General features: G+C 34.3%; 1 protein-coding gene across 2 annotated transcripts; it reads right to left on the reverse strand.

The window, feature by feature from the left end:
- Positions 1 to 10,923: 10,923 nt before the first annotated feature.
- On the reverse strand, positions 10,924 to 14,091 carry LOC111797984 (protein GrpE). 2 transcript variants are annotated; one of them, XM_023680908.1, is made up of 3 exons: positions 13,749 to 14,091; positions 11,865 to 12,368; positions 10,924 to 11,384 (listed from the first exon to the last, which is right to left on the reverse strand). In XM_023680908.1, exons 1-3 carry the CDS (start codon positions 13,977 to 13,979, stop codon positions 11,169 to 11,171), a joined length of 951 nt encoding a protein of 316 aa, XP_023536676.1. In that variant the 5' UTR covers positions 13,980 to 14,091; the 3' UTR covers positions 10,924 to 11,168. The 2 variants fall into 2 exon arrangements, with proteins under 2 accessions (XP_023536676.1, XP_023536677.1); XM_023680909.1 differs by having other exon boundaries at positions 11,865 to 12,365; positions 13,749 to 14,090.
- Positions 14,092 to 14,388: the final 297 nt, after the last annotated feature.

The raw sequence follows: 14,388 nt of genomic DNA on the forward strand, positions 1-14,388 counted from the left end.
AAATTAAAAGGAAGGAGTGGGAAGAATGGGAATTAGAAATCCAATTCTATATCTTTTTAGAAGCTCAGGTTTCTAAGGTTGAAAAGGATTGTTGGGAGCAATGATGGGTGTTTCCTATAGGGGGGAAAGGATGATTGGTAATATGCCATTTTCATTGTTAAATGGGCAGAAAGAAAGGGAACCCAAAAAATATTCTAAAATTCTCAGAAAATAATTAAATTTATAAAACAGTATGTGAATTTTTGCAGAAGAAGAGGAAAATAAAACCCCCCAAAAAGTTAATAGAGAAAAAAAAAAAAAAAAAAAAACCTAAACTAAAGTTTTAGCCCATAGGACCACAAATTTCCCATGAACTCCCATCCAATTTCTCCCTTTTACCCTCTCTCCTTTAAAGTAGCTCCCATTTATCACTCTTACATACATAAAGTTGAGAGAGACATAGTTAGAAAGAGAATAGTTGTGACAAAACTTTTTTTTTTTTTTGTTTAAGTTATACCTATCTAATTTGATTTATAATTAAAGTATAGTATCTAATTAATATAGTAAGAAACTCTCGAATGTTCCAATAACACTCATTTGAAAAATGAAAAAAAAGTTGCTAATGGTACTTTATTGAAAATGACTCAAAAATAGTTCGAAAATGAAATTATTTTGAGTGATTCTTTTTTTTAAAAAAAAAACAAGTCAAGTTCATACGAGCAAGTGACTTTTGCTTCTTTAATCTCCAATCTTCCATTCCATTGAAATTTGTGTGTTTGCGAGAAGGAGAGAAGGGGAGGTTGTTCTTATTTTTTATTTATTTATCTTTTGATAATCCTAGATTTTCTTTTATTTACTTTCATTGATTTTTTCAAAAGAGTGAAGTTGGAATGATGAGGTTCCTTGTATATAATAATGCATTTTTCGAAACTTTCTACTGTGCTGAATCATTCTTTTTAGGTCTCAATTTTTTTAAAAAAATATTTTTATTGCCCTTTATTCTTTGAGGGACAAAATGGATATGCTCATCTCCCCAAGTCTTCTAGCCCACTTCCTTCCCCTCAACTAATGTTTTTAATATATTTTATTTTATCCCACAATATAAAGTTGCATTAACCTTCCAACTTTTTTTTAAAATTTATTTGTTTCCTTCCAATTTGAATTTAAGTATTCAAATTTAAAAAATCCGAAAAAAATGTCTCTGTATTGATAATAGTTTTCACTGTTTGATTCCCATCTTGTTATTTTGTCAAAAAGTTTTATTTTTTCCCATCTTTTTATTTATCTACTTTTGTGAAAAAAGAAAATATTAAAATTATTATTTGATTTTTAAATTATATGGTCCAAATTTCATTTTCAATTTTGGGAGAGAGAAATAGAGAGATCCCATTCACAAAGAAGCCCATAACTTTGGTAGGTCTTAACTGCGACCTATCAACTGCAAATCTACAAATGAAATTTCATGGGTACGATCAGATGGGTCCCAGTTTTTTGTTCTTCCTTCACTCCCAATAACTCAATTTATTCAATTAGCTGCAGTTATATCTTCTGAGATTCCCTAATGTTTTCCTTTTTTTTACTACTTAGAATTATTCCTATAATACATTTGTTTTCCTTCCAATTCTTAGGACTGTGGACCTTGATATCTTAACCCTATAGGTATTAGCAAACAAATAAAAAAAAGAAAAAAAGAAAAGAGTGTATAAAATAATTCATAAGAATTAATAAAAGGTGTGGCGGAGTTGAGTGCTCGTGGGGTTTTGAAGAATGGGACGTGTTTAGAGTATGTTGGTCTTTTGAGATTTTCATTGGAAAGTGAATTATAAATAAAGTAGGCAAGCTTGCATTATTTAGGGGCATTGATTCGGGCACCCCTCCCCTTCTCTTCTCCCTTTCGACCACCTCCTCTCCAAAATTACTTCTTAACCCTCCTTGTCTTTTATGCTTTGTACTTCACTCCTCTTTTATAGAATTTTTAGTATTTTCCATGAGTATATATATCCATAACTCTTTTTTTCCATGAGAAAAAGGTTTCCTTTTCTTTTTTCACCTTGTAATTAATTGACCCACTTTAACATTAAATTTTAAAATCGATATTAAGCTTTATCTTTCATTAAGATTTGTGCTTAGCTATGAGTATTTTTTTTTTTAAAAAAATATAAATTATGAGTAGTCTTATGGTTGGATGGAACTATTTTTGTGATTACTTGATAACCTTCCTTGTCCTTTATACTTTATGATATTAAAATTTTGTGGTTAGTTATGAGCTTTTTGTGTGGTTGGATAAGACTCTTTTTGTGGTTATTGGCCTTTGGATCGTACTGGATTAGTTGCGTTATAAATTTTGTTATTGAATTTTGGCAGTTTTTCTTCTTTTCTTCTTTTTTTTTTTTTTTGGGTTATTGCAATAATTGTAGTCAAAGAAAAGTGAGAAAAGGAGTTGATCTTACTACTGAAGTGAAATGGAATCAATTAAAAAACTTAGACACTAGAATAGGATTCAAAACAAAAACACATATCTCTATCTTTGATTGAGATGGAATCGTTTTTTAAGGCATCTGATTTAAATAACACACCATTCTAGTGAAGAAACCAAAAACCCCACTTAAATGCATCCAAATTCTGCCTACTTAGATTGAGGTAGCTGAGGATTTAGGATCTGCAAAATGGTAAAGGGTTGCTTGGTTATAAAAGGTAAAGGTGGGATCCCTATCTTTTATTATGCTTTTTTATTCTCATTTATATCTATAATCATAGGGATACCTCTCTCATAAATAATACAAAAGATGGAGAATTCATTTATTTGAGGATTCCTCCAGAGTTACCAAAAGGCCACTACTTGTATATTATTAGTTTGAAGATAGTTTTAGTGGTTGTGAGATCCCACGTCGATAAGAGAAGGGTATGAGTGTCAGTGCGGATGCTTGGCTCCTAAAGGGGTGGATAGGGGAACGTAACCTTCTTTATAAAGGTGTGGAAACCTTTTCCTAATGGACGTGTTATAAAAAATTTGAGGGGAAGCCCAAACATACAATATCTACTAAAGGCGAGCTTGGACTGTTACTAGGATGATGTTTTTAAAAATAAATTTGAAAAAAGAAAGATGAAGTGCAAAGTATTTGCATTGAATGAGAGTGTGGAAGTCATAGGAAGGGCCTGAAATTGTGAATTGGGGTCGAAGATGGAAGTAAAAGTAAGCAAAATGGATGGCTAGATTTGAGTGGCAAGATCGCTTTCATCATCATCACTGTGGTTAGCCCTTAGGAGAGAAGTCCCTATGGGGAAAAGAATGTTTCACTTTCTTCTTAATGGCCTTAGATGGATACAACTGGATGGTCCATAGCCCCTCAATACATTGAAAATGATTCTAAGGAATATTTTCTTCACTTACAAAACTTACATAAGTGGGACATCCTTACTTGTGCATATAATTTATTTCCATTACACTATTATCCTTTCAATCTTATATCATACATACTTAGATTTGGTTCCCACCCATTTTTTATTTTTATTTTATAGATAGAAATTCTATTATTTTTAAATTCATAATTCATTTTTTTTCTGATTAGTGATTCTCTAGTTTATTCTAAATTGAAATAGTCTACATTTGTTTTGATTATAAAACCAATCAAAATCTTTTCATTTTTAGGTGGGATTTCAATTCTATTCTTTTTTTTCTTCTCTAAATATCTCTCATTAATTAATTAATTAACTAACTATATGTATTAAAAATTAACTATATACAAAATAATTTACATTTTTTTTTTGTTGAGTATTGTTGGAGAGGAGTCCTTTGTTGATTAAGGGGTTGATTATAGGTTTATAGAACACTATTTCCATTGACATGAAGACGAAAAGTAAAGCTACGAGAGTTTATGCTGAAAGTCAAAAATATAATTCAATTGCCTAGAGATTCATAATTTCTAACATTTTTCCTTAGTTGAGTCATAATTTCTAACCTTTTTCATTAGTCGAGAAAAAATGCTTGATCTAATGAAGAATATGGGAATAGCTAAAGAGGTGAAAGGTTTGATAAGCCTAGTCTTCACAAGTGGCTTACCAAATATATATATTATATATAATTATGCTCTAGAGTAATTTTATTTTATATGATAGTTTCCTCTTGATTTGATTACTATTTATTAAAAACTTAGAAAATGAAGTGAGGCTTAATAATTATTTAGACACTATTTAATAATTATTTAGGACGAATTATTATTCATTTTATTATACTTCCCTTTTAAAATTTCCTAAATTGTTTAATAATTGCATTGTATTCTATATATAGCCTAAGGAAAGTTCTGTTTTAGATAGAGTTAGACTATTTTAAATTATATTTGGGTCTAAAAAATGATATAATTTCAAATATGGTATTATATAATTTCTAAACTTTAGATTAGATATTATTTTAGTCAATGCCATTAACTTTTCCTTAATCATTTATCAAAAAATTGGATTTTATTTCCAATTATTTGACTTCAAGTGGTTATTTTATTTCAACATAATGGTATAAATGAAGGGAAGAGCCTAAGATTTCCAAAAATTAACAATAAATAAATAAATAAGATTTTTATTTTTTTTGGTGAAAAAAATGAATTAAAATGATGTTTTGGGGGGTTAAAGGCCGTGGTTGGGTTAGTGTGAAGCAAAATAAGGAGGATCTAACATCAAATCCTATCCTATAGGAAATTGATGGCAATCTTAGCTATAAAAATCATTACCAATTATTATATCAAAGTTTCCTCTCCATTCAAAAAAGATTTAGCTGTCTAAGAAAATTACCAAATTTCAGTACATTAGAATGTCACATCCTTCAAACAAACAAACAAAAAAGAAAAAAAAAAAAAAAAACACAAATCTTATCTTTTAAGGTTTACGGATTAGACGAAGTGTCTGTTGCTGTAACAGTTCAAGTTTGTCGTTAGTAGATATTGTCGCTTTTGTCCATTATGCATTGTCATCAATTGCATGGTTTTAAACGCGTCTGTTGGGAAGAGGTTTCCACACTCTTATATAAGGAATGTTTCGTTCCCTTTCCCAACCAATACGGGATCTCACAGCTATCTTTGGGAAACCAAACTTCTCCTCATGAGAATAAATGGGTCGATTCCTTTGAAAGAGATGTGGGTATAGAATTCTCAAATGCGGATCAAAATTTCCTCTTGATATTGTAGAATATGTCTAGTCTAGGTCATTTCTTATGTACCCGTCTTTTCTGAGACTTCGAGAAATTCATGATCTGAAAACCACACCTTGAAGAATTCCCTACCAGACATGATGGTTAGTTGTTCATCCCAAGCAAAGCATGCAAGCTCGTGAGGTCTTAGCCTTTAAATCTTCTTCTCTAAGGTGGAGGTGTACTTCGAAGTTCGTCTAGATGGCATTTGGGTCACCTCGAAATTTGCCACCTCGGCCTCAACTTAGGTTCCTAATTGAACGTTTGCCCCTTCTTTTAACTAAAGTATTGATTGATCTAGAGTGTATAAAAGAAGGGTCAAACCCTCTTGAAATATTATTATCATAGTTCAACTAGTTTAGTCATAGGTCATCGACCAAAATATTATAATTATATCTAAGTAAATCGGTTTAACTTTTCATGACAAAATAAAATAATTATAATGTAAAAATCTAAATATAAAACATAAAATCAACCCAAGATTTTGAATATGATTAAAGATCCAACTTGGAAAAGCAAAATAATAATAATAATAATAATAATAATAAATTGTAAAATAAGGTTGGATAAATGTGCAGAAGATTGGCCTCCTTCCCAACCAAAGAAGAAGGGTAAAACTTGAAATTCACCCCGTTGGGTAAAAAGGTAAAAAAGAGGAGTAAAAAAAACGAAAAGCGACACGTGGCGTGTCATTAAGGCTAAACAAGCCTCCCTTTCTCAATTGACATTTGACCCCACCTTATATTTATTCTATAAACTTTTTAACTTAGAATTTCAGCCACTTGCTCATTTAGATAAGAATTAGATATTCATTCATAAATAATTATAAAAATATCTCTCTCTATTTTATTATTATTATTATTATTATTATTATTATTATTATTATTATTATTATTATGAAATGACCAAAGATAGCATAGTTTGAAGCAATTATGCTTTACTTAGATTTGGAAATTTAAATTTTAATATAGTTGGCATAATGTGTGGGGCTATTTTCTTTTTATTTATTTTATTTGATTTTTTATTTATTATTTCTTGAATGATTGATTGATTCTATTTTTCAAAAAATTAGAACCAAGCCAAATCACTCAACCGACGTGGGATATCGGTTGGTAAATGTAACGATATTTTTCATTTTGGCTCATTATTGATACCATTTGTAATAACACAAGGCCACTGCTAGCTAATATTGTGTGCTTTCATCGGTTATGTGTTGTCATCAGCTTCACAGTTTTAAAATGCGTGTGAGAGGTTTCCACACCCTTGAAATGTTTTGTTCCACTCTCCAATCGAGAGTTCTCTTATTAAAAGTACAAGATACCGTTCTGTGAAAATTACGAAATGAGACCTAAAAATTTCATTACAACGAGAAAGAGAATACGTTGGGTTGGATTGGATTGGGTCGGTTTGGTTTAGAAGGAGCTTTGCTTTTATGAGTGATAATGGGTCAACTACTTTCAAACTAACACACTTCAAAATCATTATGAAATTAAAAGCAAAAAAAAGTTATCCATTTTTAAGTCAATTCTACTATTATTATTTTAAAGGGTAAATTTATTATTTTTTTTTGTGGAAAAGACCAAATTACCCTTTTTGACTAAAATTTTTAAAATAGTTATAAAAAAAAAAAAAGAAAAAGGCCACTTTGATGGTTCATGATTCCTCCCCACTTCTATAAGTAACTTTTAGTTTTAGCTCTCTGTCTTCCTTACCCCAAATTAGGAACCCTTATATATATATATATATATATATATATATATATATATATATATATTATTTATTTATATGAAATTTTAATAATATTATCATGCCCCGTCAAATATAATTATTAGATATTTTATTCACGAATATCTTATTTTTAAATATTTTAATCAAAATTTTAAATCAAACGACTCTAACATTTAAAGGTTGTTTGTTTCAAGATTTTGTTTNAAAAAAAAAAAAAAAAAACACTTTGTCCACTTTTGTTTGAAAATCAAAGCAAGAAAAAGAAAGGGAAGCATGATGAAAAAGAAAGAAAGAAAGGAAGGGTTGTTGTGTTGTTAATCTTGTATTATAAGTGGACAGAATCTTTCATTTTCTAACTACTTTCTTCTTTAAACATAATACTTTCTCAAAACAATCATACCATATAACCTACCTAAGCTACTTTCCCTATCTATTTATAAAAAATTCAAATGGGTGTCGGGTTAAACTAGTCAAATCAGTCATAATTGCTGAGATCTCACGTCACTTGTTGAGGAAAATGAAACAATGCTGGCAAGAACGCTGAGCCCCAAATGGGGTAGATTATAAGATCTCATATCGATTGGAGAGGGGAATGAGTGCCAGCGAGGAGGCTGGATCTTGAAAAGAGGTGGATTGTGAGATCCCACATTGGTTGGAGAGGGGAGTGTTGAGAGTTGAGACTTGAAGGGAGTAGATTATGAGATCTCACATTGACCGGAGAGGAGAATGAAGGCGAGTGAGGACGCTGGGTCTTGAAGGGAGGTGGATTGTGAGCCTTGAAGGGGAGCTTTGAAAGGGGTAGATTGTGAGAGGGGAATAAGTACCAGCGAGAACGCTAGGTCCTGAAGGGAGGTAGACTGTGAGATTCCACATTGATTGGAGAGGGGAGAGTTGAGCCTTGAAAGGGGTAAATTGTGAGATCCCACATTGACTGGAGAGGGGAATGAAGGCTAGTGAAGACGCTGGCCCTGAATGGAGGTGGATTGTGAGATTCTACATTGATTGAGAGGGAGGCTTGAAGGGAGTAAATTGTGAGATCCCACATTGATTGGAAAGGGGAACGAGTGCCCACGAGGACGGTGGACCTCAAAGGGGGATAGATTGTTAGATCTCACATCGATTGAAAAGGGTAACCGTGCATCGGTGCACACAAAGACAAAGACAAAGGCTCGTAGAGGTGATCTTTTGTTTTTAAAATTTTTGTATGAATTTGACAGATGACAAGGGTGTTGATTCTGACTCTTTGTGCGTTTCCCCAACTCATCAATCTTCTCAGTCATTTTTGTGCATGCCAAACATTTATGATGAATACTTAGACAAAGACTTTTATCAAAGGAATGATGATTCACATAGCCCCCCTCCCTAATATTCTAGGCCCCTCCTTCCCCCAAATACCTTATTTTATTGCCTTCAAACCCAAAACCCATCACTGTTTTAATCATTTAACTATGTTCCACTAATCATAGGCCTTGCAGAAACCCACTGCTCAGTGCCCACATCAGTTTTTTTTCTAATGAACTCAACTCTGCGCACCAGCTGTTCGACGAAATGCCTCAAAGAACTATTTTGCACTCAAGGCTGGTTTTTCAACCAAGTTTTTGTGGGCTATGGGATGTGGATGGTCCAAGATGTTGTACACAGCTTCATTACAGCAACTACTTTTGGTGTATGCCAAATTGATAAGTGAGTTTTCTTGTTCTTTTTCTTTTTATAAATGAAAAAAAGGTTATGGAGTTCGGCTACTATATTGGCTGATGGGTCAGAGGCGAGGGTGGAATGAGTAGAAGGAATCATAAACCGTACAAAAAAGTAGGCTGTTTGAACTTGGAAACCCATTAAATCTTTTGCTTTTGTTAGGCTGTTTGTAGGGCCAAATTATGAGAGGTTTCTGTTTCTGATTTGGAGTGGATGGGGGCTTGAAGGGCGTAGGCCCAGAGGAGAGCCGCAAGCAATCATTGCTTGTTTTGGATGCTGCGGCTGAGAGGCTGTGTTCTTTCTGTTCTGAGTTTGATGGACTTTCATGGTGGGAAGAAGAGATAAAAGAAAAGAAAAAAGTTGGTTTTAGTTTAAATGCCACTGATCAAAAGGTGATTGCCGGCGCAGCAATTGCATAACTATGAATTTAAAGGGGGAAAAGTAGAAAAACCCCCATATTGTTTAAAGGGTTTGATGTTTGATGCTCAAATTATTGATCTAATGATGATATTTTTTAGAACGTCGGAATCATTGGTAATGCAACAAGTTCGGGAAACAGCAAGTTGAATCAAAAGTTTGAGAGTGTAGTTATAGAATCGTTCACGGTGTACGAAACTTGAAATTGTGTCGGAGTGTTGAATTGTATGCTAAAAGAACAAAGCGTGCACGGTGTCGATAGGGGGTCGGGTGGGTGTGTTGCTTTGAGGGAGTGAGTGATGGGCAATGGAATGGATAGATATTAATATGGGTTGGTGGGGTTTGGCATGTGCTCCCTAAAGGAGAAAAACTATGAGATCCCCACATTGGTTGGGGAGTAGAACGAAGCATTGTAAGTACGTTGGACTTCGAAAGGTTAGTTGGGGAGTAGAATGAAGCATTGTAAAGACGTTGGACTTCAAAGGGTCAGTTGGGGAGTAGAAGGAAGCATTGTAAGGACGTTGGACTTCGAAGGGTCAGTTGGGGAGTAGAATGAAGCATTGTAAGGACGGTGGACTCCGAAGGGTTAGTTGAAGAGTAGAATGAAGTATTGTAAGAACGTTGGGCCCGGAAAGGGGGTGGATTGCGATATCTCACTTCGATTGGTAAGGAGAACGAAACATTTTTTATAATAATTTGGAAACCTCTCCCGAGCAGACAACGTTGAGGGGACAAATTGTTTTTGTTTTTATTGTAGTGTTATGTAGGTTAATGGTTGGTGTTTTTGGTATGGGCCGCCATGTCTGAAAAATCAAAGCTGACAGTTTTCTTTTCTACAAAAACCCAGCCCAAAGTGTCAGATGAGTTTTCTTTTTCTTTTTTGCTTTTTTTTCAGCGGCTGCCGGATTAGGCTGCGCCGCTGCCATCCGCCGCACAAAGTAGCCCACCGCCGCCCACTTCTCCAATCATTATTACCACAACGTCTCTCTCTCTCTCTCTAAAGGTGTTTTGTAAATAAATGCGTTCGTACATATTTGGTTTTTATTTTAATTACATATACATTTCTAATTTATGTCAATAGATTTATAGATTATTAAATCAATTTGAAATGAAATCATATTATTAACATAATAATTAATTCTTATTTATTCAATTGAATCATATTTAGATTTACCCATAAATGATTTTATTTAAATGAGAAAGAAAAAGTTGTTTCACTAATTAAAAAAAAAATATATAAATATAATTGGTTCAAATTTGAATTTCAAAGATTATCATCGTGTAAAATGAATGAGATGATAAAATTCGCATAGTTAATAAATTGTAAATTGAAAAATGAGAAAAAGATTATGTAGATAGTGAGTCCCTAATCGAATTGGTTGGATCATTCGGAATAAGGTTAAGTCTATTAGGATTCTCGGTTTGTTAGGATTCCTAACTGCACTTCCACTTCGAATTGGTTGGATCATTAGGAATAAGGTTCAAGTCTATTAGGATTCTCGGTTTGTTAGAATTCCTAAGTTGCATACATCACTGCACTTCCGCTTGACACTTATCGTAATGATAAACGGGTTATCTTGCTATGACCTCTTGAATTCTCACACTTTTCGTGATGATAAACGAGTTATCTTGCTATGACCTCTTGAATTCTCAAAACTTTTGTCACTCCATCTCTACACGAGCAGAAAACCACTCTTGTAGTTACAGGTTGGATGTCTAATTGTCTAGACGATAATGATAGTATCTTGTACCCGGTGGTTCACTTTTTCTAATGGAGAAGAGGACCGGAACATGCCACTTAAAGACTCTACTTTTCCTAAGAGCTCACGACCAGAAGGTTTTTAAGTTTAGAATAAACTTGAAAATTAACTTTAGAATAAACTTGAAAATTATTTATAGGTTAAATTACCAATTGAATTCTTCAAATCTGCATCTATTTGGTAATCTCAAAAAGTTTGCATAAATGAAATCTTTAACCCAATTGTTCCCTTTATCACGTGTATAAAACAGAAGTGAAATGGAGAGTAAGTTCTTCCAATGCCCTCCATAAAATGGTATGAATCAAAAGCCTAGTTGAAATGGGAAGTTTTAGGAGATACATTTACAACATGGTGCTGCATTACGACAACAAATCCGATGCTTCTATATCAACCCGAAAAATGGTGTTGCATAATTAGTGTTCGTCTAATCTAGCAGTAGCAGTTGCAGGTTGCTCGGTCGGTATGTCGGAGTTGGTTGTGGGGGAATTCTTCTTACCTGGACCTTTTGATACTTTTACTCTTGCTGGTCTTAGAAGTCGTTCTCCGAGCAGAAACCCGCGTCGTAATTCTTGAATTATGATCCCTTCCTTGATCTCTTGCGACTCCTCTCGAGCTACAGCCTCATGTAACTGCAACCAAAGAAATATTTTACCATATTTTACCATCATCGGTAAAAGATAGTCATCTCTTATTATTAGGAACAAGGAACTTTCACAATGGTACGATATTGTCCACTATGAACATAAACTCTCATGGCTTTGCTTTTGGTTCCCCCAAAAGGTCTTGTACCAATAAAGATGTATTCCTTACTTATAAACCCACGATCGACCCCTTAATTAGCCGACATGAGACTCCTCTCCCAACAATCCTCAACACTTGCTACTCATCAGACAAATAAATTAGTTTCCAATCACTGATATACTCGACGTGAATTACTTGCAAAGAACACCCACCCAAGTACAAAGAATGAGAAAATAAATACTTTTTATGTTCTAATCTTCCTACTAAGAGAAGAAAAACTAGCAAGCATGAAGAACATGCATCAATCAAACAGACAATTTTGTAGATTGAAATGAAGGTATCAAATTTTAGACAAGATTTTAACTTACTGAAGGATCAAATGGCCTTCCTACTGCGGCAACAGCAGAGATGCGCCAGCTCCTCAGCACCTCCACAAATTGTTTGTATATACCCTGGTAGCTTACATCAATTTTCTTCTCCTTGTCAGTTTGAGGAACAATTTGTTGTCTGGCCTTCTCAAAACTGTCGATCATTGGTAATAGATTCTCAATAACCTCTTTTTGGGCATTGTTCTTCACGGTAAGTCTTTCTTTTTCTGATCTTTTCCTAAAATTATCAAAATCAGCTTGTAAACGTATATAGTTCTCTTTTCCAGATGTTATCTCGGCCGACGTATTCGATACTTTCTGAAATAACCCGTCCTTCTCCCTTTCGAAATTTTTTAGTTTCGCTTCAACTTTAGAAATAGTCTTTTGATCTCCATCGAGAAACGCTTCTCGGTATACGTTGATGAGGGCCTGCAAACTCAATCCGTGAAGCTCATCTCCTGCTTTATTCCCATCTTCTCCATCATCCTCTTCTTTATTTACCTTCTTTCATGGGAGGGACAACCAACAACAACATCGAATAAGGGAAGTAAAAAAAAAACATATAGTAACTAACTTCATCATCCTGCAATGAATTGAACATCTAAAACAGATCTCTGAGTAAGTTGTAAAACAACAAATCATATAAACAACAAATCATATAAGCAAAAAGAGTTGTAAATCAACAAATCAAATAAGCAAAAAGAGTTGTAAAACAACAAATCCCTTTAACCATTGAGATGCTACTTATAACTTTAAAATGAAGAGTATGCATACCATAAAGGGAAGAACTTAATGAGAATCCTCCAAAAACTTCCACAGATGCTTTCTATTTCATTTCTCCATTACTTTCTTGAGTTGAGATAAAGATTTTCAAACCATTAGAGTAAGCTATGCACACTTGTTTCACTTACAAAGTACAAGAATGAAGAAAATGTTAAATCCTTACACTCTAAAGAAAGTGAAGAAATGTGTTATTAGTTCAAAAATAATATAATTCAGGAATGTAGGAGTGAGATCCCACGTCGGTTGGGAGGAGAATGAAGCATTCTTTATAAGGGTGTGGGAACCTCTCCCTAGCAGACACTTTTTAAAAACCTTGAGGGAAAGCAAGAAAGGGAAACCCCAAAGAGGACAATATCTGCTAGCGGTGGGCCTGGATCGTCACAAATGGTATCAGAGCAATGTGTCAGCGAGAAGGCTGAGCCTCGAAGGGGGGTGGACACAAGATGGTGTGCTAGCAAGGACGTTGGGCCTCGAAAGGGGGTGGATTGTGAGATCCCACATCAGTTGGAGAGGAGAACGAAGAATTCTTTATAAGGGTGTGGAAACCTCTCCCTAGCAAACGCGTTTTTAAAAAACTTTGAGTGGAAGCAAGAAATGGAAAGCCCCAAACAGGACAATATCAGCTAGCGATGACTCGGGCCATTACAGATCGAGTTTTTTTTTTTGAAGCCAAAATGGATGGCAATCAAACCTTCCATTAAAGGAATGCCAAATGTTGACACGAATATCGACTTAAACCACCAGCTTATCAAAACCACCAGTCTTTTCTATCTAGAAAATGAAAAACTCTTTCACCTCAAAATTCAGTAATCTAATCAGTGTCACTAAGGGTTGGCCATAGCAGCAAAGATCGTCCAGCACTGAGAAAATAGGAATTCGAAGTTCCAAAAATGCATTTAAAGAATCCGTACAATAAACACACATAATAAGCGTAACATTTCCATCTCAAACAATCGCAACTCAAATCCAGCAAAACATCCACACGTAAAAGACTAGAATAACAATACGACAGAGAAATAAAAGTACGCAGAAATTCGAAAAACGATAACAACAAGAACTGTAAGCAATCAAAGCAACAAATAAAAGGAGAGTTCAACGTACATTGGGAACAGAATCTTGAGCAGAAAAACACGGTATGAATGAACGTCTAACCGGAGAAGAATGGGAGGCGGGAGAGAAACTTAATAATGAGTAACAAAGACGAGAGCGATGGCGAGGATTATGAAGAAAACAGAGAGACGGTGTAACAAGGGATGTGGATTCTATGGCTTTGGAGGAAGTAGAAGGGCGAGGAGAGAAGAGAGTGTAATTAGAGAGAGCCAAAGCCGCCATTGACAAAAATTACGAAGAGAAGATGAAGCTCAAACTCAGTGAAGGAATGCCTCCAGTTCTTAGCCTTCGTCTTCCTCTTCCTTCTCTGAGTTTCTGGACATTTCGTTTTAGTTGAGCCCTAGGCCCGAAACCCGACCCGACCCGACCCGAGTTATTGGAGAACGCTAAACAAATTCTACACTTTTATTTAGAATTTTAAAATTCTTTTTTCCAAAATTTTTTAGAATGGGATAATTTTTTTTTTTTTTTTTTTTTTTTTTTTTTGGGAGAGTCGAGTCAAAACTCCGTTTTAATCTTAATTCAACATCACGTAACCTGAATTTAAGAATCAGTTGCGGACGAGATTAGAGGTAACTCAAAACCTTATTCAAATCCAATATCAATCTCAAATGATCCGGGCAGAAGATTC

This window comes from Cucurbita pepo, chromosome LG07, assembly GCF_002806865.2.
Source record: "Cucurbita pepo subsp. pepo cultivar mu-cu-16 chromosome LG07, ASM280686v2, whole genome shotgun sequence".
Classification (NCBI taxonomy): Eukaryota; Viridiplantae; Streptophyta; class Magnoliopsida; order Cucurbitales; family Cucurbitaceae; genus Cucurbita; species Cucurbita pepo.